The 27,843-nt window shown below is 37.8% G+C and overlaps 3 protein-coding genes and 1 long non-coding RNA gene across 7 annotated transcripts; 1 reads left to right on the forward strand and 3 right to left on the reverse strand.

Moving 5' to 3' along the window:
* Positions 1 to 98: 98 nt before the first annotated feature.
* Positions 99 to 7,591, reverse strand: LOC133717755 (disease resistance-like protein DSC1). 3 transcript variants are annotated; one of them, XM_062144477.1, is made up of 5 exons: positions 4,195 to 4,405; positions 3,578 to 3,856; positions 2,130 to 3,467; positions 614 to 2,041; positions 99 to 507 (listed from the first exon to the last, which is right to left on the reverse strand). In XM_062144477.1, the coding sequence occupies exons 3-4, from the start codon at positions 2,910 to 2,912 to the stop codon at positions 635 to 637; spliced, it is 2,190 nt and encodes a 729-aa protein (XP_062000461.1). In that variant the 5' UTR covers positions 2,913 to 3,467; positions 3,578 to 3,856; positions 4,195 to 4,405; the 3' UTR covers positions 99 to 507; positions 614 to 634. The 3 variants fall into 3 exon arrangements, 1 of the variants encoding a protein (XP_062000461.1); XR_009849919.1 differs by lacking the exons at positions 99 to 507; positions 614 to 2,041 and adding exons at positions 5,399 to 5,977; positions 7,241 to 7,591 and having other exon boundaries at positions 2,929 to 3,467; positions 4,195 to 5,291; XR_009849918.1 differs by lacking the exons at positions 99 to 507; positions 614 to 2,041 and adding exons at positions 5,399 to 5,977; positions 6,091 to 6,903 and having other exon boundaries at positions 2,929 to 3,467; positions 4,195 to 5,291.
* Positions 7,592 to 7,727: 136 nt separating this feature from the next.
* Positions 7,728 to 11,405, reverse strand: LOC133717756 (disease resistance protein RPP2B-like). 2 transcript variants are annotated; one of them, XM_062144479.1, is made up of 3 exons: positions 10,639 to 11,405; positions 8,659 to 9,959; positions 7,728 to 8,518 (listed from the first exon to the last, which is right to left on the reverse strand). In XM_062144479.1, exons 2-3 carry the CDS (start codon positions 8,944 to 8,946, stop codon positions 8,003 to 8,005), a joined length of 804 nt encoding a protein of 267 aa, XP_062000463.1. In that variant the 5' UTR covers positions 8,947 to 9,959; positions 10,639 to 11,405; the 3' UTR covers positions 7,728 to 8,002. The 2 variants fall into 2 exon arrangements, with proteins under 2 accessions (XP_062000463.1, XP_062000464.1); XM_062144480.1 differs by lacking the exon at positions 10,639 to 11,405 and having other exon boundaries at positions 8,659 to 10,580.
* Positions 11,406 to 18,816: 7,411 nt separating this feature from the next.
* On the reverse strand, positions 18,817 to 19,256 carry LOC133714825 (uncharacterized). The gene is made up of 3 exons (XR_009848825.1): positions 19,162 to 19,256; positions 18,994 to 19,021; positions 18,817 to 18,882 (listed from the first exon to the last, which is right to left on the reverse strand). It is a non-coding gene; the product is annotated as an uncharacterized LOC133714825 (long non-coding RNA).
* Positions 19,257 to 21,177: 1,921 nt separating this feature from the next.
* On the forward strand, positions 21,178 to 27,787 carry LOC133714417 (adoMet-dependent rRNA methyltransferase spb1-like). The gene is made up of 9 exons (XM_062140532.1): positions 21,178 to 21,198; positions 21,884 to 21,942; positions 23,411 to 23,522; positions 23,650 to 23,711; positions 24,448 to 24,637; positions 25,682 to 25,747; positions 26,298 to 26,385; positions 26,819 to 26,902; positions 27,518 to 27,787. The coding sequence occupies exons 1-7, from the start codon at positions 21,178 to 21,180 to the stop codon at positions 26,364 to 26,366; spliced, it is 579 nt and encodes a 192-aa protein (XP_061996516.1). The 3' UTR covers positions 26,367 to 26,385; positions 26,819 to 26,902; positions 27,518 to 27,787.
* The last annotated feature ends 56 nt before the right edge of the window (positions 27,788 to 27,843 follow it).

Here is a 27,843-nt window from a genome sequence, read left to right on the forward strand (position 1 = left end):
TAGGTACAGGAGCAATAGTCCATGAAATGAATAGAGGTTTGTTTAGCTTATTTAGGGAGTTTTGAGCTGAAATGGTCTTTCATAGATTTTGGGTGCTATTTTCATCTATTTTTTATTTTTTTTTGAGTTTAATTCTTTATCTTATACTGTGGAGAGATTTTCCATTTACCCTTAACAAAAAAAAAAAAATCTATGTTTATTTGATACATGCTCAAATGACTCCATAGTTCTGAAGCGCGCTTTACTTCCCAAATTGACACTATGGGTTTCACCATTGTTGGTTTTGAGAATCATCTCACATTGATACTTGGGATGATGGAGATCTTCATGGATTGCAGCAACAGAGCATGCAGAGAGCAATACCCAAGAAGTTTGAATCATCAGACATTCAGACCAATGCATAGGAAGCTTAATATTCATTGAAGGTCCCTCCGTTTGACAGCTAAACCATTTTGGAATTTCATTTCCCGGACACATTACCTCTACTTTACCAAATGATAAACGTTTCTGCAGGTACATACCATATATAAACATCATGGTTAGTAAACTCGTGAAAGCATGACTACCGAAGAGCAGAGATCTACTGCTCTGATTACAAAAAAATGAGACTTACAAGATTACAAGCAGTTGCTATTCACATAATTCTGATGTGTGCATCATCCATTATGTTACTCCTTGAATTGTTATCCAAATTAACGCAACCAACAAATGAATGGATCTCGTACCTCTTCCCAGACAGTACTTGATCTAGACCTTGTGTCTGTGCAGTCACTGAAACTGGCACTGTCTTAAGTCTCCAGCACTCTCTTGCATCAAACTCTTCTAGAAGACATGGGAGCACTGGCAAAGATTGAAGCCGCTTGCACTGATCTAGTAGCAGAGACTTGAGCCCAAAAACTTGTTTGATGCTGGGAGGTATGGTCTCAATCATGGTTTCACTGAGATCCAAGACTTGCAATGTGGGAAAGCTATTGAAGCAATCGGGAATTTCTTCTAACAATATGCAGCCTCTGAGGCTCAGATTTATCAAACAGCACAAAATGAAGGAGACGGGCAATTTTTCTAGCTTGACACAGCCCTCAAGTGAGAACCACTTGAGAAGATTTAAATTGTAGAAGCTATCTGGGAGTAATTCAAGGCTTTTGCAGGAAGTTAAAATTAATATCTTAAGCCCAACAAGATTCCCAATCGATGAGGGTAGCTTTTTAATGTTCATCTGACTTAAATTAAGATACTGCAGATGTTCTGTACGCTCCACAATTTCCGGAAATTTTGTGAATCTACAGCAACTAGAGAGATTAAGTCTCTCGAGAGATTTCAACTTACAAATGTCGGTTGGGAGACTGAGAAGGCGATCACAATTACTCAGGTCAAGTGAAATGATCCTAGTCATACACATGAATGATGATGAGGGAACTGTTTGAATATTGACACTATCATACTCACCATAAGTTTCACTTCCAGCATCATCCTCAAAGCAGTGACAAAACAGTTGACTTCCACTAGCATCATCCTCAAAGCGGCCGCGGCGTCTCCTAGTTGTAGTAAGTTGTTGTGGACGAATGACTTCAAATTTCGGAGCATCATCATCTTGGCCTTGGGCATACAGAAAGCAGACCCCACACCTTTTCACGTTATTTGACCGTTCACGATTCTGTTCTATATAGAAGTCAAAAGAGGCTTCCAAAGACCATTTTGCTTCATCTGAAATTTCATGGACTTTATTATACCACACAAACACGTGATCTGTTTCACCCTTAAGGTCCATAGTCCCGAAGCGCTCGCTACTTCCCAAATTGACACTATGGGTTTCACCATTGTTGGTTTTGAGAATCATCTCACATTGATACTCAGGATGATGGAGATCTTCATGGATTGCAGAAACAGAGCAGAGAGCAATACCCAAGAAGTTTGAATCATCAGACCAATGCAGAGGAAGCTTAATATTCATTGAATATCCCTCCATTTGACAGCTAAACCATTTCGGAATTTCATTTAGTCCCGGACACATTAACTCTACTTTACCAGATGATAAACGTTTCTGCAGGTACATACCATATATAAACATCATGGTTAATTGGTTATTCAACATTTGAGAGAGAGAGAAAGAGAGAGAGAGAGAGACTTACAAGATTACAAGCAGTTGCCATTTGCATAATTCTGAAGTGTGCATCATCCATTATGTTGCTCCTTGCATTTTTATACAAACTATCGCAACCATAATATGTATGTCTCTCGGTCCTCTTTTTCTCAGAAACTATTTGATCCAAACCTTCTGTCTGTGCAGTCACTGAAACCGACACAGTCTTAAGTCTCGTACACTTACTTGCACCCAACTTTTTCAGAAGACATGGGAGCACTGGCAAAGATTGAAGCCACTCGCAACCATCTTGGAACAGATGCTTGAGCCTTGAAACTTGTTTGATGCTGGGAGGTATGGTCTCAATCATGGTATGACTTAGATCTAACACTTGCAGTGCGGGAAAGCTAGTAAAGCAATCGGGAATTTCTTCTAACAATTTGCAGCTTCCGAGGTTTAGATTTACCAAAGAGCACAAAATGAACGAGAGAGGCAATTTGTTTAGCTTGTAACAGCGTTCAAGTGAGAACCACTCCAGAAGGTTTAAATTGTAGAAGCTGTTTGGGAGTAATTCAAGGCTTGTGCAGTGAGATAAATCTAATGTCTTAAGCCCAACAAGATTCCCAACCGATGACGGCAGCTCTTCAATTTTCGTCTCTCTTAAATTAAGATACTGCAGATGTTCCATAGGCTCTGCAATTTCCGGAAATTTTGTGAAACGACGGCAACGAGAGAGATCAAGTCTCTGAAGAGATTTCAACTCACAAATGTCGGTTGGGAGACTGACAAGGCAATGACAATCACTCAGGTCAACTGAAATGACCCCAGTCATACACTTGAACGATGACAAGGGCACCGTTTCTATATGTCTCGCTCAAAGAAAGATAATTCAGGGATTTCATCTTCCATGGACTGCTCGAAAGATATTTAATGGAGCTGCATCCATGAAGATTCAATTTAAGAAGTTTTTCAAGAGAAAAAATTGATGGAGGCAATTCTTCTACTGCAGTTTCACTTAAATCTAAGAACTCCATCTTGCTTGGTAACTTTGGTAGAACACTAATCTTCGAGCAACATCCCAAATTCAGATAAGTAAGCTTGGTAAACTTTTGAAAGTATGAAGGAACTTGAACCAAATGTGCGCAGCTTTGAAGATTTATACTCTCAATGTTTACACTCTTTGACAGGTCTGGAACTTGAACCAAACTTGCACAGCCTAGGAGATTTATACTCTTAATGTACACACACTTTGACAAATCCGGAACTTGAACCAAACTACTACAGCCTTGAAGATTTATACTCTCAACGTTTCACTATTTGACAGCTCTCCAACATTGGCAAGGAAAATGGAGAAACTAAGATCGATCCTTTTCAACTTATCAGGATTCTGTAGCAAATTAAAGAGAAAAGGAAATCAAGAATAACTAAAACCCGAATAATATAACTTATCCATACACTATATTTAATGCATTTAAATACTAACTTAAGCATATATACCTGGCCTTTATTCCAAAGTCTCTTGAGTTTGCTCCAGGGCATATGAAGCTCAACAAGATTGTTTGGAGAAAACTTTGATGGAAAAGATTTCAAAGGGTAACTATGCCAAAAAAGATATTGAAGGGCATCAGGCAGATACTCTAGATTTGCCTTGTCATCAAGATGTATAAATCTAAGCATAAGGAATCTTAAGTTATGCATCCCTGTGAAAGCTTGAGGATCCAACATTACTGTGTTAACACAATTCCTGCTGGAAATGCTTTGTACTTTGGCAGTTCCCTGAAGAAAAAAAGAAAAGAAAAGAAAAACCTCAAAGCTACAGTATTTTGTGAAAATCCATCTAACTAGTTTTTTAGAAAATAGTATCTTTTAGCTAGTTATTTGGAAAATACTTCAGTACATTAATGTATCGATACATCAAGTAGACTAAATTCAATACAGATGTAGACTAGCTCAGTATAAGGGTAGACTAACTCCATGCATGTCTACCCATGTACTGAGCTAGTCTACATCTGTATTGAACATAGTCTACTTGATGTATCGATACATTAATATACTGTATCCACTGAAAATTCATATGATTTATCAAAAGAAAAGTCAATGCATTGAGCTCTTACCATATTCCTTTTCAATACATGACAGACGTCCTCACCATTGTGAAACCTACTGCGTTTTCCTGGCTCTTCAGTACATTCTTCCCGGACTATCTCCCAAATTTCTTGGATCACATCGTGCATCCATATGCAGTTGTCTTTAATTGATATGAGAGACATATCAGTGAGAATTTTAATTCCAACATCCGGAAATAAACCACAGGCAGCTAACATTCTTTTTGCATCACGGAGTTTCTCCTTTTTGTGAAAACATGCTTCCTTTTAATCCATCAAAACTTACTCTGTACACATTTTGAAGGTCATCATCAGGAAACTTTTTCAATTTCTCCCACAAAAGTTCCTGTTCTTCTTTGCTCTGGCATTGAAGGAATAATGAACTCAAAATTTTAAGGGCTAATGGAACTCCTGCAGCATGATCTGCCACCTGCTCTAAAAGTTCTGGATTTGCTGTACAATGTGTGCGAGCATTTGAATGGAAGAGCTGAAGAGACTCAACACCATTTACTTCCTCCGCCTCGTACATCTTAACATCATGGCCAGCTACTTCCTTCACTAGTAGAGTCTTCCTAACTGGTTGCATATCTCGAGTTGTTATAATTGTTCTACTTCCTGGACCAAATGAAACTTCTCCAAGTAAAAATGTTAATTGGCTTGAATGGTTCACGTCATCAAGAACAACAAGGACTTTTGTATTGCGGAGCCTCTCTTTGTAAAAAGCACCTATAGTTGGAGTATGGATAGCTAAATTCCTGACCCCTAGTAATTCTCCAAGAAGTTCATTTCTCAAAAGATACAGTTCAGGAGAGGAAGCTCCTTTGGCACCTGATCGTTCCCTAACATTTTCAAGAAAACAGTGAGCTTCGAATTGAGAAGAGAGTCCGTGAAATACAGCATCAGCAAGCGTGGTCTTGCCAATACCACCCATACCCCAGATAACAACAGAGCGAACACGAACATCATCTGGGATAATGTCTAATTCCAATAAAATTTTCTTAATGCGGTCTTCAGCTCCAACCAAACCAGTTAAATCGCTTGATGATTCACGATTCAATTTAGCCAACACATCTTTGACGACTTGCTCAACTAAATCGGAATCATGCCTACCACAAATGACCAGGTACAGGTAATTTATAGTTAATCATAAATGTCTTTTTCTAACTTTAATCCATTAGTCAAAAGCAGAAATTAGTACAAGTTAGAGAGCTACCCAACAGTTTTTGAAGTTAAATCAAACCCAGATAGGTTGGCTGCTTTTACTAAAGCTTCCTTCCACTTGGGCACCTTGTCCGTCTTGTTCTTCAACCTTTGTTCATGTGTAGCAAATGCAGTCTCATAACATCCAGTCTGGTAGCGCACTTGTGATGGTTCTATTTCATAAAAAATACGTATAACATGTTGTCCATGTGTTTCCTTGCATTCCAGTATATAAGCAAGTTCATCCAAGCACCATGTGGAAGAAGCATAGTCTTTCGAGAAAATGATCACAGAAATCTTTGATTCCTTGATTGCTTTTAATAGGGCGGGTCCAACTTCATCTCCTCTCTCAAGTCTGTAATCAATGTAGGTTTCCACTTTCCTCTTTATCAGAGCAGCATGAAGATGGCTGGTAAAGGTCCTGCAAGTATCCTGGCCTCTGAAACTGAGAAAGACATCATACTTTTCTTTTGGACGGATGACAGAAGAAGAAAAGGAAGAGGTAGCCATAACTGCTCAGATCTACAGGTAAAAGCACGCTTCCTTGGGACCAAAAAATTCTCCAGATTCAAATTAATTTGAAAATGGAGACCTGCCAAAAATAAATAAAAGATGGTTACTGGGTTCTGTGATTAGAAATTAAGAACAAAATTCAAAACAAAACTAAGTACTACATAGATGATAAAACAATAAAAAAAGACTTACAAGTTCTTAGCAAACAACTGAAACAAGTAAGGGGAAAGAAAGCAGATCAGTCTGTCAGAATAGAGATCAAAAACAGAGATTATGCTGATCTGATCAGAGCTCAAGTTCAGGTTTGATTTCCACAAAAATTAGGAACTTCTCATCTCTCGGGACAATACTCTTGGTGGCAATGCAAAGATAAAAAAGAAGAAACTCCAGAAAAGCTCCAAGCACTTTCTTAACATATTATTCAATAACTCAAACTAAACAACATGTGATTATGATTTGCAACTATTGGCTTTCTGCAACATATAAAATGGAGTTGTTCGAAGCATATATGAGAATAAACACTTGAATGTGGAAACAACACAGATGAGGCTGTTGGAGAAAGGAGGCATAGAGATTTTGCTGATCTAAAAGTCAGTTTGCAGGTTGATGTGTAATTGCGCAAAAATTTAAGCATTCTTATCCGTTGGATCAAGAACTGTTGGCACATAGACGTCAAAAAAACCAGAGTGAAGTTCCAGGCACTTTTGTTAGGCTCTATTTCAATAATTCATATACTTCATACTAACCAGTAATCACTGTCATTAATCTAATAGCTGCCATTGCTGACTTTCTGTGCAAAATTGTGTTATTTTGAAACTAATCACTGTCAATAATCTAATATCTGCCATTGCTGACATTCTGTGCAGTTTCGTTGCGTTATATTTCAATTTCTGCGACTGTCATTAATATAAAATTAAGTAGAAAACATTGTAGGGAGAAAAGAGTTGTCTCCATCCATTAACCCACAGTGCATAATTTCTCAACATACAATTAAGTGGTTAAAATATCTTTCAATAAACTCAAAAGTAATCTCCACTACTAAATCTAAAATTTTTCTCACATTTATACAAAGTTTCACAAGATTAAATGTGGAAAATACAAGATAAACAGAGTGGTGAATGAGAAATATATAGCATCTAATCAGTTCATTATGCAAATTGGATATTTGAAGCATTGCCAATCAAATTGTCTTGCTTATAAGTTAGAACAAATGCAATGTTCGGAAAAGCAATAAGCCAATAATAAGAGAAACACAGAAAAAAAAATCAGTAAATAAAATTTGCGGAATAGAGACATCCAAGTGAATATTTACATAGAGAGACATAGAAACTGAGAAGTGTACCTATTAGGTCAGTGGTAACAGCAATAAGCTCATCGGCTTTAGTAGATTTTTCTGAGAAGAAAGTGACTGCTGACTGGTTCTTGAGACTTCATGGTTTCCGTTACACATGGAATGGACAAGTGCTTTCCTTGGGACTCCTAACTACACAGGGAATAGCTTCAATATCTTGATATTTGGTGCTTGTATATAATTCAGGTCCTTGGGTTTGGTTGTGTGTTGTGGTCATCTGATTGGGCATACCAGTTATCATTTGAGTTGATGGGATCTCTTTAGAAACAAGTTTTTGGAGTCAAAATTGCAATTTCACTTGAAATAGATGAAGATGGGAAAATAGAAAAATTCCTGTGAGACATAAATCAATGCAATTACAAATTATAAAAATGAAAAAAGAACATTTGATCTTCGATCAGTGCTACTTCATGAAGGAAATACCTCGGTAGATGTAAATTTCAGATCATAAGACACTGATTAAGAGTCAATAAATAGATTGACGGTTGAGAGACAGCTGATTACTTCATAATGAAATTCAAGTTCTAGGACATCTGTACAAGTGCCAAACAGAACAAAGAAATACAGAATGTAGAAATGTAGTTGTGAAAGACAGCAAATAAATATTCCATTATGCAGTTGCCAAACCCTGCTTTTGGGAATTTATTTAATGATAAAACTTCCGAGCATCATTGAAAGAAAGCTCTCCAAGTAGAATTTTCACTTTCACTATATTCATACTCACTAGAAGTTTCACTTTCACCAGATTCAGACTCACTGGAAGTTCCAATTCCACGTAGCTTGTTCTGTGTCAATGACTTCAAATTTCAGAGAATCATGATCCTGACCTTGGGCATACAAAAAGAGCACACCACAACTTTTCACCTCAACGAACTGACCATCAAGTTTAGCAGAGAAGTCAAAAAAAACTTCGGTGGACCATTTCACTGTATCTGGAAGTGAAAGGGATCTGTACACCATTAACAGGTGATCTGAATGTTCATCCTCCAGGCCATCAATCCTGGCTTTATGGGAATGAGAATGAAATAAAGTAAGTTGATGGCTTCGCTCATTATTGGTTGTGAGATTGCATTCACATTGAAGTGTGACAGAATATGCTGTATAGAATGGCAAAACAGCTGACAGAGCAAATCTCAAGAAGTTTTTATCATCAGACCACTGCTGAGGAAGCTTGGTTTTTATTGAAGATCCCTCTTTTTCACAGCTGAACCACTTTGGGATCTCAGTTCCCGGACATATTAGAGTAACGGTACCATATAATGGATGATCCTGTACAATATATAGAGTTATAGACATCATGGTTATTGAACTCGTCAAGGCTTTTCATTCATTAGAAAGCAGAGGAATCTACTCCGATTTAATATTAGTGAGACTCTCTGTGTGTGTATCTGTGAGAGAGAAAGAGATACAGTTGCCATTCGCACAATTCTGAGCCATGCAGCCCATGCATCATGCATCATGTTGCTTCTTGTATTCTCATCCAAATTTATACAAGCACAAAATGAATGCCTCTGATTCAAATCTCGTCTGGGTGCAGTCATTGGATATGACACCGTCTTCAGTGATGGGCAGCCATTTGCCACCAGAGTTGGAAGACATGGGAGCTCTGGCAAAGATTGAAGGCACTTGCAGTTACTTGTGTTCAGATACTTGAGCCCAGACGCTTGTTTGATTGTTGGATTGATGGTCTGAATCATGGTTCCACTTAGATTTAGTCTTTGCAATGAGGTTGAGCCAATGAGGCCATCACGGATATATTTCTTCTAAAAATTGGCAATCACTGAGGTCTAGAGATATCAAGGGCACAAAATCACTGACATGGGAGGCAATCTTTTCAGTTTCACGCAGCCTGTAAGTCACTGAGAAATGCTCAAGAACATTTAAATTGTAGATGCTGTTGGGGACAAACTCAAGGCTTCCACATGAAGATATCTCTAGTGTTTTAAGCCCAACAAAATTTTCAACTGATGAGGGTACCCCTACAATTTCTTAATTATGTACACGAAGAAACTTGAGACATTCCATTACCTCCAAGACTTCTGGGAACTTTTTGATTCTAAAGCGACCAGAGAGATCAAGTTCTTCAGAGATTTTAACTCATAGATACTGGCTGGGAGCCTCACAAGCTGTTTGCTATCTTGCAGTACGACTGAAATGATCCCGCAGATACACACTCACGAAATGCCAGGCATTTCAGCCTCCTAGGGCTTCTTAGAAGATTCTTAATGCCTGCACGGCTAGAAAGATTCAGTTTAGCAAGTTTTTTAAGAGACCAAATTGATGAAGGCAACTCTTTAGTTGCAGTTTCATCTAAACCCAAGTATTTTATCTTGCTTGGCATCTCTGGAAGAGTTCCGGTCGGGTCCCGTTGTGGGTCGTCAAGTCACGAAAACGGATCGCGTGCTTGGGTTATTTCTGGAGAGTTCTGAGGCGTACATAGCACTACATGAATTTCCTCTGTACCTTTAGGAGCACCATCTCCAGAACCTTTTTTCGTAGTTATCTTTGAGCGCTTCAGAGGCGCTGCAGTTTTCGTCTCTGACTTACCCTTTGCAGTCCCACTCACAGAGCACCTCTGAAGGAACTGGTGGCTTGAAGAAGACTCAAGCGTAGATATTAGGGGCTTAATCTTTAAGATTCCTATCATTTTCTGAAAACCCACTAAAGCTCTTCAGCACAGTATATCAATGCCTAATTTCTCAATCACTGCCTGCATTACAACAAAGTAAGAAATCACTATTGCCTTCATCCACCACTCAAATGCAAAACCACTATTACATCCACAACTTCAAATACGACACTGCCATAATTCACAAGATATGAAAAACTTTAGACTGGCTTCAAAATCAAGTGTCCATAACATTATCCAATTTCAGAAACTTGCATCTACAAGACAACCAGCAATAGTCTTACGAAACCCATTACACCGATTCCAAAAGCAATGTCGTATCCAAAGTTTCAAACTTCAACAACCAAATACAGCTAACTAAATCATATTTGAGCAATCAGGGAAACATAAGGTGAGGCTGAACCAGAAACTTCCCAATCTTACTCTTTCCAATGCTCACAGCATTACCCATAATTCTGGTAAAAACTTAACTACAACAGTAAGCTTAAACCTTTTTCTGATAAAAGATCTAACACAAACAAAACCACAATTACAATTTGTACTTCAAATTACACAGAGAAACAAGAAAATCGAAGAACAATACATAAAGACTCAACCTTTAGCACTAAACCCAGTATTCATTTGAACAAAGATAAAGCCTTTTCTATAAATTTTTGCGTTTCATAGATTGTTACAGAGAAACAAACCGGTGAAGAAAGTTTGAGAAACAAAAACAACCCAAGTGAAAAGTTGATAGAAATATAAGCAGAAAAGACCATACCTATTGGTATTATTGGCTCAGCAGAAACGGCACTAAGCTCATCAGAGGAGGACTGAGACTGGCTAGTAGGAAGGGAATGGGAGAGAAGAGAGAGGGTTTTGGACCCGTGTAAGCCATAGACAAATGGGAGAATGGTCTTGGGCTGTCTCTGCGTGGTGGGCTTGGGTTAGCTTCTAGCAATTGGGAGGTTTATGATCATCGGCCTTCTTGCTTATAACTTATGGTACACCTCAATATTGTCATTTGCTCAAGTATTTTGATATTTTTACCTCAATTTGCATTAACATGCAGTGTGGGTTTGAGAATTTGAATTTCTATTATCAAAATAATATTAAAGATATTGAATAACCCTACTTCTCTCCAGCCGCAACAGCTTCTATCATAGTCGTCTTCCCTAGTGTTTCAAGAGCGCTCGTCCGGCGGTGACCCAACATCACTGCCGGCCTTTGGCCGCGCTGACGTTGCGGCACTGTCGGAAGGGTGGTGATCTACAGAGCTCAGCGGTGGTTCTTGGATTTCTAGACGGGGAAGAAACTAACATTGGTTGGCCGATTTCGTCCCTTTTCGATCCTCGTTGGCGGCATAGATGGTCGCGGTAGAGCTCCGAGGAAGGTGGTTGGAGGTTGTTAAGGCGTCGTTGGCATTTGATAGACGGTGGGGCGTGATGGGTATCCCATACCCGATTGGCTCGGGCCTAATGGGCATCCAGACTCATTTGCTTGGATGGAGGTGGAGTTCCTTGGAAGGGCGGCGATGGGGGTCGTGGCCATTGCTCGGGCGTACATGCTACACTGGGTGGAGATGGGTTTGGGTCGGGTTGGCCTTGTTGGGCTTCAACCTTGGGCTAGATTCTCCTTTGGACCATGATTGAGTTGTTGTTTGGTCCAGCAAATCTTTTTTTTTTCTAGCTTTTTCTCTAGGCCTTTTCTGGTAGATCTAGTGGGCTTTATCCCATCCTAGTTTTGTTTTTTTTTTTTTGCCTGCAATTGGATTTGAGTGTTTGCCGGTGTAATTCTTAGTTTCTCTAGTTGTACACCAATTGAGGTCTCTTGGTGACTAGATTTACCATGAAGGAGTAGGTTGTGAGGGTTTGGGTCCTGTTGTTTTTAGGCTCAAATAATTGTGCTCATTTTGTCTGCAATGAGGGTTACCGGTCAATTATTTGGTGACTTGTGCCATCTAGGCTTTTGGTATGAGATAACAATTGATGTAAAATGTCTTATGACCATAGATAAGTAATGAAATTATCTTTACTCTAAAAAAACATGCAGTACGTAAGTTTGAATCTCACTAGCTCGTAGCAAGTGATTGATCGTATCTGCTCTTTATACTCTATACAAATTAGGGTCGAGACTCCTAGTTTATGTAGTAGGTTTCTCTATTTTTTGGCTAATATGTGGTTGGCCAGTTTGATTAGCACACATGCATGATTGGTGCATTTGATGATAAAGACTAGTAAGTACCGATAAGCTTGCAAGAAATCTTGCAGAATTACATCCCTTGAATAAAGTGTATGACGGAACATCTATATTTCCGAAAGGCTCTTTCTAAATGTACCAAGCAAATATCTAAGTATACCCAGCAAATTTTTTACACCAAACTAAATCATAGAATCTCTAACTACACCTAGCAAGTTTCCAATAATACCCTTATTTTCAATTAAACCCAGCAAAAGCCATTACACCCAGCAAAACCTAAATCATTCATGATGATAAACTCCATAGCGAATCCTTCATTCTTCACCCGAAAGATAAGGTATGTGGCTGGAAAAATGGGCTAATTCCTAGAAATTTCAAATAGTAAGGCATGCCTTGCATAGATACTCCACCCGAAGAAGAATGAACATGCTAGTGAGGGAACATCTGATGGGCAAACTGGCCAAGAAAATCTTTTTTGTGGCTTAATGATGGCTGGAACTCCATTGGAGGGTTTTCATCATATGCAGACATAAAAATTTCAGCCACAAACTCTAAATCAAGACATGCAAATGATGCAATGCTGCTATATAATAATTAAACATGAAAGCAGGCTTGTGATTGGGGCCCTTCTTAAACTCAAACATCAATTCTTCCCATATATTAAAAGAGAGTAATAGAGCAAGGTGTACTGGAACTTTAACCCTTCTATTTTTTGCTAAGATGATCTTGTTTAACTAATTAAGACTTTGCAGTTGGCCGCGATGAGAAAATGAATAATGATCATCAAACCAAGTCAAAGATTAGTGGCATTTTTGAGTTTGGGAGTGGGTATGCATCCGTGTTACTAGATGAACGTTAAGAAGGTCAATATAGAATACCAAACCATTTCAAAAGAACAAAGGATTTGCTGTGGAGTTTATCTTCATAAATGATTTAGGTTTGTTGGGTGTAATAAATTTGCTGGGTTTAATTAAAAATAAGGGTATTATTGGAAACTTGCCGGGTGTAGTTAGAGATTCTATGATTTTGATGGGTGTGAAAAATCTACTGGGTATACTTAGATATTTGCTGGGTACATTTAGAAAGACCCTTTCTGAAATTGAGTAACTCTTCTGATTTTAACAATTTTATTTTAAGGATTTCACTATAATCTCCTATTATATTTGGGTACAAATCTTTGTTCATAAACCCGGTACTAGTTTCTTACAGTTAGTCTCATACATTATTTATATAATCAATATGGCGGTGAGTAACAAGATATATAGTACTTACCCAAAGTTCTACAAGAAAAAGTTTTCTCTGACCTAGCAAAATCGCTCTGCTAGGGTTTATCGTGGACGGCCGTCGACGACAATTCTTCAGGCCTCAGCCTGTTCCTTTCATGGGGATTTCCTTAGGCTTCGGCCTCCTCATTCTCTTGGTTGCATTTGTTGCTTCCAAGCTCTTCAATGGTTTGCTGCTCGAAAGCGACGGAGGTCGCTCAAGTGTGGTTAGTTCGATGTTGCCAATGATTTCGGGCTTCGATGGGACGGAAAGAGTTGGTGATGACAGTTATTGGGAAGGGTGGGATCCAGGTCGGCCGGATATGTTGTCTCTCATCCATGGTGGTTCCAAGTTGTCGTCTTCACTTTGTGGCGACGACGGTGTTTCGTGGTCGGTGAGGGCGGACTTGCTTATCCTCCGGTCAGGTCTGACAGGGTTGGGTATTCCCCTACCTCTACCGCCGACGATCGCTCCAGGGGATTTGGAACAGGTTTTGGCGGATCTGGGGTGCACGGGGGTTGAACCCGGGTGGTGATGGCGGTGTCCTCTTGGTCATGGAGGGTGGCGAAGTGGTGACTGGCCTTGGGATCGGCGGCGGAAGAGTCTCTGGCGGCGGCGGCTATTCTGGCAGTAGCGGGCTTGCTAGGGTTACTAGGGTTCTTCCGAGCCGGGCTGGAGATTGGGCCTTCCTTCTATGGGCTTGGGTCTATTTAGTTAGGTGGGCCTGCTGGGATTGTTTAATTTTGGAAGGGATGGAAGGTGACTTGTCATCTTCCATTCCTAGTATTTAGTTTTTTTAATAGGTCGCAAAGTTCACATTCTCTGAGGGTTCATTTTACTTTGCTTAGGAGATTGTTGATCTTTGTTTGAAATAAAGGTGTTTTATCTTTCTTAAAAGGTGGGTGTACTCGGGGTGGCCTGGGGCTTGTTCTTGTCATAGAATAGGTGTTTAGGGTTCCCTAAGGAACGATTCTTTCTGTCGACCCCATAAGGGTGTTTCGTTTTTGTACTGCTTGCTGAATCTATATAATGGGCTGACCTCTTGATCTCACAAAAAAAAAGATATATAGGAGGACAAATGTACATCGTTAAATTCATTAATTTAGTGATAAACCCTGAATACTTAATTAATTTTAATTTATAACTTCTTTCTCTTTCTGCTGAGAACGAGAAATACTAATTAAGTGCAGCATTAATCGGTCAATTTATAAAATTGGGATTTTATAGGTTCATCCTCTAATATCCCTACCGGTAAAGGCATTTAATCAAGCATCAAAATGCATGGAGATGAAGTTCGAACAACTTGGACTTACACCATTAATAGTGTGTTGGGATTTTGAGCCTTTCCTACTTATGCTTTCCTTATTGTTCTAGGACTCCTACCTACACATGGAATTACAACAATTTCTTTATTAAGGGGAGCCGAACCCAATGGCGATCGCTTTCACTTTCTCGACTTTGACTATCACAAGCAATTGTTTTAATTAACTTCTGAGGGCGATGAAGAGAAAGGCTTTGAGGGAACTAGAGGTTGAAATTGCAGCTCAGCCACTACGAAAGCGGGTCAAGCCCCGGTCCGCCGAGTACTTGGAGGAGCCCCAGAGCTTGGAGGGTCTATGGAAGGGCTGCATTTCCGGTCGGGACACCGAGGTCTGTTTTGGACTCACCACTCTACCATTCTTTCAAGTGGGATTTCTCAAATCTTGAAGAAGCACTCGAAGAAGGGGGGAAGCTGTAGAAGAAGAGCAGCAGCTAGAGTCTATCTATTCGGCTCCACGGAGGAAGCCATGGTTAAAAGAGAAGTGGTAGCTTTGATCCCTGTGGTGGTGGCCGTTGTTTCGGCTTCTCCGCCTTCCAATGAGCTTGGACTTGTTTCAAGTGAGGGAGAAGTGGAACAGATAAATTTGATGAGGATTTACAAGTTCTATCCGGTACAAACACCGCATATGCCTGACATATCACTATGCCAAAAAATGCTTCAGACGACAGACCATATCTGTCGTCTGATGAAGTAAAAATCTGTTGTCTAAGTGGCTGCCGTCTCTAAGCCATTCAGACGACAGATATTCTCCGTCGTTTATAAGCTACTCAGACGACAGATTCAGTTTAAGTTCTGTCGTCTGAAACACCATACAACTACATATTAATGTTGTTGGAAATTCACTTCATCAACGGATTCAAAAATAACTGTCGATGTAGTTAATGTAAGATGACGGAGTTTTTGTTGTTTCTGTCGTTTGATTGAACTAATATTAAGCTTAGTTGATGCTTCTGTCGTCTGATTTGAAGAACAACGACAGTTATATGTTGACTGATTTCGTATGCAACAACATAATTCTGTTGTTTGAAGTTGGTAGAAACAACATATTAACCACCTACTTCTGTTGTCTGAACGTGGTAGAAACAACATATCAACACCTACTTCTGTTGTCTAAGAGCTATTTGAACTCTACTTTTCTGTTGTTTGAACGTGGTAGAAACAACATATCAATCACCTTCTTCTGTTGTCTGAGAGCTCTTTGAACTCTACTTTTCTGTTGTTTGAACTTGGTAGAAACAACATATCAACCACCTTTTTCTGTTGTCTGAGAGCTCTTTGAACTCTACTTTTCTGTTGTTTGAACTTGGTAGATACAACAGATGATCATTTGTTTCTGTTGTTTCTATTTTCTTGATACAACATAAATTGTGTTGTATTTTCTTGATATAACATAAACCTTCATATATCTGTTGCCTTTCAACCATTTCAACTTCAGTCATTTACAATCATCAAAACCATAAAATTGGACTAAAATCAGCATTGAAAATGATGGCTACGTTTCATTAATTGCATCAACATCATCCAAAATACAATCCATAGTTCCAACTCTAAACCTAGCCAATAGTTACATTATGATCGAGAGAACCAAAAAACCATCTTATCTCGATCATTTACCTAGTGCATCAAGTCAAAAACCTATAAGGTAAAGAAAGAGTAGCTAGACAGAGCAACTGCATGCATAATTTAAGTTCATCAACACTTTCCATCAGTTGTATATAAATGCACAAAAGCAGTTCTAAGTGCTACTCATCTACCTTAAACAGAACCAAAGTTAGAACTGTATAACATGATTTGCTCATTCAGCTCGAACCACATCATGATGCCTTCTCTTCTTTTGAGCATTCTTTTGCAATTTCCTTAAGGCCTTGTTAGTTTGTTCATCAAAGATCAACTTCTTCATTGTTGAAACCATCTGTACATTCACAAATGGAAAGAAACAACGAATGAGTTTTAGGAAATATATAACAAAAAAGGCCAACTCAGTTATAGGAAAAAGGAAACAAAACAAGAGTTAATCACCCAAAACAAGAGTTAGAAAAGAGCTTGAACTTGACACCAAAAGGACAGGGTTGAGAGAGAATTACTTTTCAGTATAAAAGAACCAAACAACCTTGGTAATCATAATCTTGTACAACATCATCATCCACTAGCCACCTGATGAAAAAGACAGAAGGCTAAGTATTTAAAATACATCATATCAAAGAACAAAGTCTATATGAAAGATGCAAGCTAATATTCAAAGGCCAATAATATATGCTCATTAAGTATTCAACATGTGGGAAAATAGAAACAACTAAGCTTTCCTACCTAAAATTAGAAAAAAAAAATGGAGAAGATTGAAAAGATAAAGAGCTTGGCCCTTATGGCCAAAAGACTTACATTAAGGAAATTACGGATATCTGCGAAGATAAACAGCTTCACCATTTTATCCAGAAAGCTTCTTTAAGCAGACCTGCACATAGGGGAAAAAAGTATACTAAACTGAAGAAAAATCCTAGAAAGATTGCCAGAAAAGAAGAAAAAGAAAACAGAAATCCTAGAAAGAGAAACGGCGGAGGGCGAGGGACAAGATCTTACCAGAAACAAACAAGGGATTTCTGGAGATAACACTCCATGATTAGCTTAGGTAATATTTGAGAGTTATGAAACTTGAGTTATCAAAAAGCAAAAAATACCAGAATTTTTTTTTTTTTTTTGGAGAGAGAGTGATAAAGTATTAAGTAAATAGTCCAATTGATTTACTGGATCTCATGAACATAATTGATATAATAATTCCACACATTGACATAATAAATAGGACACTGACATAATAACTAGGATACTGTAGTAATTGAATGAAGTGAAAGATACTTGCCCAACAAAAATGGTAATTTGAATGTACTACAAGAACATTGGATGCATAGTTGTACATTATGAATTTATGATCCACTAGAAATGCATACGAGTCACAAAATTATGAATCTTTAATGCAAGATTGGTTTTTACTTAACAGTATGAAAAAGGTTAGTCTACTGCTAGCCTTGATTCCATAGGCTTACATCATCAATACGTTGAAGAACACCAAATTGAGGACCACGGCTAGATGGAATAGTGATATGATCGATATTGTGCCGGTGAAGATCAAAAACCTGTTAAAATCAGCAGAAAATATTCAAAACCAGTATATGCAGTAACAGAAAAAGCAAATGAAAACCAAACTTTTTTCCCTTTGATACCAGAAGTGTCAACCCAAGTAAGAGTACGCTAAACAAGAAGTTTACACATAATACCAAGATCCCTCACCCAATGGCCAAAAACTACTTCAGAAAAAAAAAAGCATAGAAAGAACCAGCAGCTAAAATTAAGTCTAAAAAGAGAATGTAGAGAAGAAAATAGTGCCCCCAAAGCAGAGAGAAGTGCAACATCGAAGAACAATTTCAAGTCCATACACAAATAATAGCACAATGCCTCAAATTTATCATAATATTGTAGCCCAGTCCTATTTGTCACTATACAGTCTCCACTAGTATACTTTTTCCAAATAAACATCAATGGATAATTGTAGATAACAATCCAGTTAATATTCTCTTAAGCCGCTAGGTAAAGCAAAGATATCAGTACATACAACCAATTGAATCTCTTGGAGATAACACTCCATGATTAGCTTAGTGTCTTCTAAGGCTTATCAAGGGAAGGGTATCCTCCCACCCTAAGAATGAAGAAGTCACATTGACTAAACTTGACAAACCTCTTTTAAGGGGAGAATTCCCCTTGCTATCTTCTTTACTTACTGCACCTAAGACAATCCCACAGTTTACCTAGGCTATTACTTGTAACTTTTATGAAAATCTTGTGAACAACTCACTTTATGGTTGAATGACATGACCTAAAAAGACGAATAGATTTCACCATTTCCAAAAGTCGTAGTTCCTTGAGATCTCTTTCCAGAGGCTCTCTTCACCTCCCTATTATTTCAAACCACTCTAATTTCTCCTGAACTACCCAAAACTACAACACTATGTTTTTGTCCATTACTAAAGTTTCTACCATCAAACCGGTGGTCTTCTCTCTCTGAGACCAGCTCTCTGTCTGTCTCTCTAACTCAGTGTATGACAATCAACAACCACATATGCGAGAATCAAAAGCCAAAATTGAATAGTAAAAATCACTAAAGATGAAATGAAGGAAAAAGGAGCTTACAGTCTTGGATCGCTTGAGGAGTGGGAACCAGTTCATATCACCGAAATACACCATTCTATTGCCCTGCTTCAGGAAGAATTCCACCAATTGGTACACTCTATCAATTGAGACCGAAACCAAAATCCAAGTAAACCAACTGAGACCGAAACCAAAATCCAAGTCTAGTTACATCACCTTAGTTTGAAGCATATATAGACAGACACTGCATCACAAACTCAAAAACATTAATCAAGATTTTCACCAACTATACATATATAAGTAGATACATGTACAGATATACGGTATACAAATATATAAGAATAATGAGTATACGAATTTGAAAGGAGAAGAGTGGGTACTGACTCTCTTGGTCCAATTCAATGGCCTTGTACTGGACTCCCAATTTTAGAACGAAGAGCTACTTCACGCAAACACAGTAAGGACAAAGCTTGTTGCTGCGAAACAAAATCTCATTGTCAAATTTCCAAATTGGTTCAAAACGATCGACAATTCTATATATATAGACACACAGAAGAAGATGAAGAGGTAGAGAGAACCTGAAGATGACTACCGGATTGGACGAGATGAGCTCATTCACCTTGCCCAACGCCATTTCGAAAACGACGAAGCTTTCGATTTCGAAACCCTAAATCCCCAAATCGCTCCCGATTCTGTGATCTCTGTTGGGTGTAGATCCGGACTCGCAGTCGGAAACATGTGGTGCTGACTTTCGATATCGTTGGATGACGCAGCCTGGGTCAACTAATTGGAGGCCGAAGAGTCCATTAGTAGTGGCGATGTCGCCGGATGATGCTCGGAGGTAGAAGATGGAGAATTGAGAAACCAGATCTACTTTCTCTCTCTTCGTACTGTCTTCTCTCATCTCGGTGCTTCAATTTCTATTTCCTTGAAGAACTTGACTTGACCCGGCTTTGGTTGTTGGTTTGTAGACTGATATGAGAGACCAACGAGGGTGGAAGAGCATCGAAGAAGAGGTGCTGCTAGGTTTGGGAGATGGAAAATGAGTTTTCTGATTTTTTTTCACCAAGTGTGGGAAAGCACGGGGCCGGGTCTAGGTCTATTAAAAAGATAGATAAGTTTTAGTTCAGCCAAAAAACGGTTTTTGTCCACACAAGAAGAAATAATTTCTTCATTTACTCAGACAACAGAATTCTGTTGTCTGAGTTTTCTAAATTACAACAAACTTGAAAAAATTGATCTAGTATTGATTTTGATACTATTTAGACAACATAAATAGTTAAAACTGTCGTCTGAAGACGCTCAAAAAAATCAGACAACAGAAAAAACCTCTTCTGTCGTCTGAGGGGTATGGTCTAAAGCATTTTTTGGCATAGTGTATCTCAGTTTAATTAAGAATGCATTTGTCAACAGGTACTATAGGCTATGTTTGGGGGGGGGGGGGGGGGGGGGCTTTTTTGCTCCCCCGCTTATAAGCACAAGAGCCATATGTGTTTGGTGAGTGAGCTTATTCTCAACTATGGAAAAAAGCTGCCCCAGCTTCTGTCTAAAAGCAGAAGCTGACTCCCCCCAGCTTTTAGAAGCCAGAAGCTCGGCAAGAACTGTAGCGCTAGTTACTGTTCATTAATGAATTTTTTAAAATCCCGGTTTCTACCCTCCGTTAACTGAACAAATTACAGTCATCTGCCATCAAACCCTCGATCAGTCTCTCGCTCTCCCCCTAATCACAAACGCATCCAGTCTCTCGCTCTTGCTTTCGATCTCGGCCTGACTTGCATCTCATCAGGATTTCGGAAGTGAAATTGAAGCCTCAATCAAGCAAGTCAGTCTCTCTCCCTCTGCTTCGTTCTTATCTTTAATCTAATTGTTGTTATATTTGTTTTGATTTTCGTAGTTCTTGTTAAAGCTTTTGCATTGTGACTTTTGCAACCTCTTCTAAATCAAAAAACCACGCTGGGGTTTGGTGAACTGGGTCGTATGAAAAGGCGTGGGTTTTTTCTTTTGATTCATGTTATTGACTCTAGGTTTCGGAAATTGGGAATTGAGTTTTATTGTGTTGAGTTTGATTAGCTTTTACGGTTATGGTTACTGAATTGGGGTTTTTTTTTGGGTGATTGAATTTGATTCTGTAATTTCAGAGTTATGATTCTGAGTTTGTTCTGTTTATGCTTAATTGAAGAGTTGGCTAAGATTTAGCATCTGCCGAGGCCTTTAAGTATTGTAATAGCAATATAAGAGTGAATTTAGCTGCTACAATGTGACGGAACCGCCCATTCAGAAAAATAAGAACACCAATCCACTTGGACACTCAAAATTATCAATCTTGAAAAAGACCAACTGTGTCTACTATACTTAATAGACTTTTAATTCTACATCCAGAATGATTCTCACGGAATCAAAATGCACACTACTACACAAAGTGTATCACACGACACGTAACAGACGACATACGACATTTTGGTGTCGTCTGAGTTAGTCAGACGACATATTAGTTATATTTGTCGTCTGTTCTCAAACTCAGCCAACACATTGTAATCAATTGGAATTTGGTGAAATTGACAACTTTAGGACAACACTTACTAGGACATATGTTGTCTGAGAAATCAGAAAAAACAAAAAAAATTAATTTACATTTATTTTCTAGCCAAAACACAAATCTCTATTTGCTCAATTCCCTCCCTTAGTCGTATCAAAACAAAAAACTTCCCTCCTTAGTTGAAAAAAATTAGGTCATTCTCCCTTCCTTTCGCTCTCACCATCTCACCAGCCTATCGAGAGTGAAATCGATACACTCTCGCTCTCACTCTCACTCTCAGTCCCAATCTCTCTCACTCTCGCTCTCACCTCTCACTTTCGCTCTCACTCTCTCTCTCCGCCGGCCCAGCTCGAAGTCGCTACTTGGTCCGGTAGTTTACTCTCTCCGCCGCCTAAGCTCGAAGTCGCCGAAGCTTAAGACCGCCTCAGCTCCGGTCGAGCTAGAGAATTGATTAGTCTACAAGTACTATATCCCTCTTTAATAGGGCCTTTGTTTGATTAGGGTTTGAAAATTTTCAGCTTGTTCTAGTTATAACTTTGAACGATATTGATTTGTTTAGCTTTTCTGCAGAACGTGAATTGGGTGGTGTTCGGGAGGTCCAAGGGTAAAGACTCCACTTCTTGTTCAGGGTAATTGTCTCTCTTCTTCTCCTCTGGTCTGTCTTCATCTTCTTTTTCTGATTTTGGTTTTGCACTTGGTTGGACTTTTATAGAGAAAATGGAACTATGTCTTGCTTCACGTTTTGTTTTTTATTTAAGGAAGGTGAAAGTAGAGAACTTTCTGAGTGGTCTGGCTTATTTTCTTGTAAATTCGATGTTAGTGGAAATATAAGTATCATGAGACTTGTATGCAACTTGTGGACTCAGAACCTGCATTTGAATTTGTTTAAAGAGTTATATTTTTAAACACATTTAGTACAGATCTGCAATGGATCCAAGGCTCATTTGGAATCCATCTCCTCAAAACCTTTCAATTGAGTTATGCCATCTACTAAGATCCAAATGGTTGTGGGCACATTTATTTGTTTGAGCAAGTTTTGTTTTGTCTGGCACATTTATTTGCCATCTATTGAATGAGTGGGGCTGCTGCAAGATTGTAGTTAATGCTTATAGTTAAGTCTTGTCAAGATTGGTAGTGCGTAATAGATCGAGAATTTCTATCACTTGGCTACACTTTCAGCTTGTGAGCAGTTCTTTTAAGCGTTTTGGTGTTGTCAACTAGGTGGTGACTTGTGAAAACTTAGGAGTGTACTTAGAGAAATGTTTAAGAGTCATTGAATGCGATTTTAGACTATGCTATGTATAATTAGTCTCTTCTTTGGGATAGCAGTAAACATAAAAAAGAAAAGGTCAACTAAGGTCAAGTGGGATGCAATTAAGTCAAGAGTCCATCTTTGCATGACTTCATATAAGTGGAACCAAGCTTGATTTTACTAAAACTGTGTTCAGCTACCTTGTTTTCTAATATGCGATTCCATTTCAATTTCTGTTGTTTTAACTAGGATCAAAAGCTTCTGCTTGTTGCTCTTAAGTTGTCATCAGCTTTGCTTCTTTTCAACTCATATTTGTAATTATGTATTGCCAGCTCCATTTAGTTCAGGATGAAGCTAGTTAGTTATGTTTCATTATTCAGATTGTGTATGTGCATTGATTTAGGGAGGGGAGGTTAGAAACTTAAAATTGGATCTGGGCTGTGTTGGGTATTAACCTGCTAGTAAATGAGTAAGAAGAATAACTGAGCTTTTGTTAGAAAACCTCTAGTTTAATTTACTTTTGACGGGTAAACTTACTTTCTGATTTTAATTTTGTTAATATCTTTGTGGATATGTGTTTTTATAATATCGATCATATAATGACCTGTTTTATTATTGTTGGTGCTTACAAAATTTCAAGAAGGGCTTTTGAAATGCAGCATAACATTGATCAGTCAATCAATATGCTCTGCTCCTGACCTTGTGTGTGAAACAGTTTTTGAGTTCCTAAGAGTGTTACCCCTACAGGGCTGTTCTTATGTGCAGAATTGAACTTTGCGGGTGTCGCTAAATCGAAAGAAGTGGATTTTTGTCATTGTTGATGCTTGATTGTGTTCTATATGCAGGTATGAAGATGGAAACACAATTTTGAGAAAAGTATCTTCAGCCGCTGACTTCATTTGCTCTGAGGATCCTCTAAATATTCTTGGATCTGTTACTTCCATAACATTTGATGATGTGACATCTTTGCTCATCAAGGATTATTTCTTTTTCTTTCCTTTGTATGTTATTTTTTTATTTAGATTTTCCTTTAATCTGAATACTTTTAGGTCTTCCATTTACATTAATGTTTATGGATCAACAGGTTATAATTCTATGTGATGATCTGCGTGTTTTGGGGAAGCAAGATTTCAGGCATCTTTTGAAGTAAGAAATGCTGTTTTTCTTGTTTCTCTCTTAGATCTTGGTATAGATTTCCACACAAGGCATTTTGGACTTTGTTTTTCATCCTCTCAAATCTGTATAGTGCATACCTCTTTGCTGCAGTAGCATCGCTGTTGCTCTTGTTGATATTGTAGTTCCTGAAGGCAACCTGTTCTTTTTAGGTAGTTTCAACCTCTATCTGTAACAGTTTGGAGTTTGGACCACTGCAACCATTTAGGAAGTAGGATTTGAATTCTGATCAAGATTAGGGTGACTAAACTGTGTGAAGCATTTTAAACAGATACCTTTAGTTCAGCTGTGGTAGATGTCATTTCCTGATACTGGGATTCATATCATCTGCAAATGGTTGATTAATCTTCAAACCAGAGTAGCTATCTTATTCAACTAGGGTCATTTAAGCCCTATCAGCCACTAACTCCCTGCTGTCACTGAAACGGCGGCTTACTTTAGCATTCAGTTGATGAGTTGTTTAACTGTTTCAGAAGGAATATGGGAGAATCCCAACTGCTATTTATATTAGATATTAGATCGTTATTAGAAAGAATAATGCAAAATGATTCAGAGGTGATTGTAGTGATGGATAGTCCACATTGCACTGGAAAAAAAAATAAAAAGAAAGTTTGAATTGTAATGCATATGCTGGACATGCAACATGTTTCAGTGTTTCTTTCGTGTTTTGTGATGCATATTAATTGGTCATGCTTGTTTTGTCATTTGGGTGGCTGGTGCAGATAAGAAGGGCCTTATCTCTTTCCGAGAAAGCTGATGTTACTACTGCCCCAGATGTTGAAAAGGGGAATAAGGAGGATGATGATGACAGAATACTGAATGAAATGGAAGAGATTACATACACTATGGAGCGCAAGAAGAAACGGGAAAAAAAGCTTCAAGCAAAGAAACGTGCTCAGGTTGGTATTTATATTATATATATATATATATATATATATATATATATATATATATAATTGCATCAAAATGTGGAAAAAAACAACTTTCTGTTTGATTGCAAGGAAACAACAAAAACCCCTCTTTTCATATTACACAGTTACTTTAGTCCTATAGTCTTTCATGAGATGATCTGTTTATTTATTTTGTTCCCGTTTCCTGTTTGGCATTCATGAAACTGAAAAGTTAAATTGAGGTATTTGCATGTGTGTATTTGATTGAAAAAAATTCATAGTGGAGATAGACTGATGTTTGCCTTTACCTTCTGATTTATGGGTACCTATTACTCATTACTTTAATTTTGATTGCTCTATAGTTCTAATTGGTTGCTTACTTGGTCCAACGTTTTGTTTCTTGAGTTATGACTTTACTTGTCCCATTTTGTTGTTTTGATTATTATGGTTTTGCTAGACGACAGTCCACAATTGTATACTATTACATACAGATATAAGAAAGAGGAGTAGTAATAAAATTCAGAAATATGTTCGTTCCCAATATCATTTCATCAATATTTGCAATAACTTCTATATTGTTGTTATAGGGCAGTCTATCTTTAATTAGCTATGCTAACAATGAAGATCAAGTCTCAAAACACAATGGCCAACTACAATCCAACTCTGCTGGAAAGAGCAACACAATCCCCGATATATATAGATAGGTAAAAACACCAACAAATGGTTGTCCTATTTCATGCAACTCTAGACTGAAATTCTCTTGTTGTGTCTTGTATTTAGTTCTCAGGCAAAGGATTGAACACTTGGTCTTCTATCAACAAAATAGAAAGAAACAAATGTTTAATACTTGAGGTATTTGCTTACTGACATGACAGAAAATTAATACATATATATACCAAAAGTAGAGATATTTGCTTACTGAATGTGAAAATTGTCAACTTGTAGATGCAGTGAGCACTATGTATAGGTATATTCATACTATGATCATGTACTTGATTTACCAAATAATCAAATTAAGTGCTGCAGATCTGACATACACTTTTCTCTAATTAGGTGTCACTACTTCTGAGAGAGAGTTTCATCGACTCATTTCCTAGTCGTGATCGACCCTTTATGAAGGTGTGTTCCTTGACATTTTCTCTTGTTTTTTGTGATCAAACTTAAACTGCTTATCGTCTTAACTTGGAGAATTTGCCAGTTGTTCTGTACTCTCTCTATCTCTCTCTCTCTCTCTCTCTCTCTCTCTCTCTCTCTATATATATATATATATATATATATATATATAATTGTTTTAAGTGCATGAATGTATGAACAATATTATTTTTAACTATAGCTTTTCGTGATTTCTAAAATTAATATTGCCAAAAGAAAATAAATAAGAGACACAACCCAGTTCATCTTTCTCAAATTGGGCCACAGCCTTGGTCAAGAATTGATGGTATTGGTTTCTGTATTTTTTTTTAATGACTCCAGTAAGATGTCACAATGAATAAAATAAGTTTTAAATTAATTCATGTAGATATTACGCCCGATACTTACCTCCGTATTCTTTACTTTTGACAGTGACTTGTAATCTTGCTTCAATGCTATTTTGGATGCTCTTTAAATTGAATGGTATAAAGCTGAAGACTTATTGATATATATATTTTTTTCCCTTATTGCTATGCAGCTTTTCATGGACACCCAACTCTTTTCTGTACATACGGACCTTGTTCTCTCTTTCTTTCAAAAGGAATAGTACTGCCCTGCAATGAAAGGTCTGGCCTTGAGTTATATTTTCGCAATGAAAAGTATCTTGTACCAAAAATGTGAAATAGGGGAGTGAGTTTTGAGTCGATTATATCGGTTATTAGTCAAAGATAGCAATTATGCAGATTGTCATCTACTTTACGCTTTATCAGTTTCTTTTGCAGAGTAATAGTCAAAACTATATACATCACTTTCCTAGTGTTAGCTAGTATCACATTGTAGGTACCTTTAAAGGGTGGAGTGATTGAAATGAAGCTTATATTACTCAATTGAAAAGAATCTAGTAGACCAACTCTATTAGACTAGCTTAGCTGCTTTGAGATTATGTCAAGTTAGTCTACCAATGCATAGAATTATTCTACCTTTATTAAACTGATATAGTTGATGTATCCGAACCATACTTATTAAGGCCATTATTATCTATGTGACTTTGAAATGAAGTGAGAAAGTACAGTTTGGTCTGCTAACCAGTGGTTGGGGATATTTGGAGGCATGCAAGTAGGTTCTCTGGTACAAAGAGAAAAGGTAAGAAATTTAATTGGAAATTTCTGGAATGATGTCAATATTGAAATGATAAAATAGTAATATGCCTTGTTATCAACCTTGATCTATGGAAATTCTACTCGAAACTCTGTTGGCATGGCAAACATTCGAAAAATGATAGGAGTTTGCTTGGAATATGGTTACTGAAATTTTGGTTGCTGTTGTGTTTCATATGTTTTGGTGAAAATGACTTTTGGTTGCTTGGATTATGTCAAGGTTGTCCAGAATGCTTGAACTTTTGGTTGCTATTGTTTTACATGTCTTTTGGTGAATATGTATATATATCATTTTGGTTGATGTTGGTTGCTTGGATTATGTCAGGAAAGTCCAAAATGCTTGAAATTTTGGTTGCTCAAAAATTTGGTTGCTGTTGTTTTGCATGTGTTTTGGTGAATGTCATATATTTAATTTTGGTTGCTGTTTGTTGCTTGGATTATGGTTACTGAAATTTTGGTTGTCATTTACTAAGTGGCATATATGTAATGCTCAAATTACAAAAAAAATTCAAGGTTGGCCAGAATACATAATGCTCAATGACAATTATAGATTCTTTTATGCAATTTTGTCCATTACTAAGTGCAAACCCTTTTGTTTCAGTGGGAAAGAAGAGGCAAAGAAGATATGGATGTGGTTAGAAATGAGTGGACAAAGTTTGTGGTCAAGACATATATGTAAGCATTGTACTTGGTACTTGGGTACCCATATCTTTTTTTAGTTCAGTTGAGACTTTGTTCTTTAGATTTGGTTGGACATGAGTTGATGCTAGTACTTTGAATTAATAATGTAAGATTTGTGAGAGTGATGTATGAGAATGTGGTAAATGAAATTGGAACTTCGAATTTCATATCAGTCTATTTCCATATCAATTGGGCAAATTCGATTCCTGTTGTAATGCAAAATATCACACAACACAAGTCCAAAAA

This window comes from Rosa rugosa, chromosome 6, assembly GCF_958449725.1.
Source record: "Rosa rugosa chromosome 6, drRosRugo1.1, whole genome shotgun sequence".
Taxonomy (NCBI): domain Eukaryota; kingdom Viridiplantae; phylum Streptophyta; class Magnoliopsida; order Rosales; family Rosaceae; genus Rosa; species Rosa rugosa.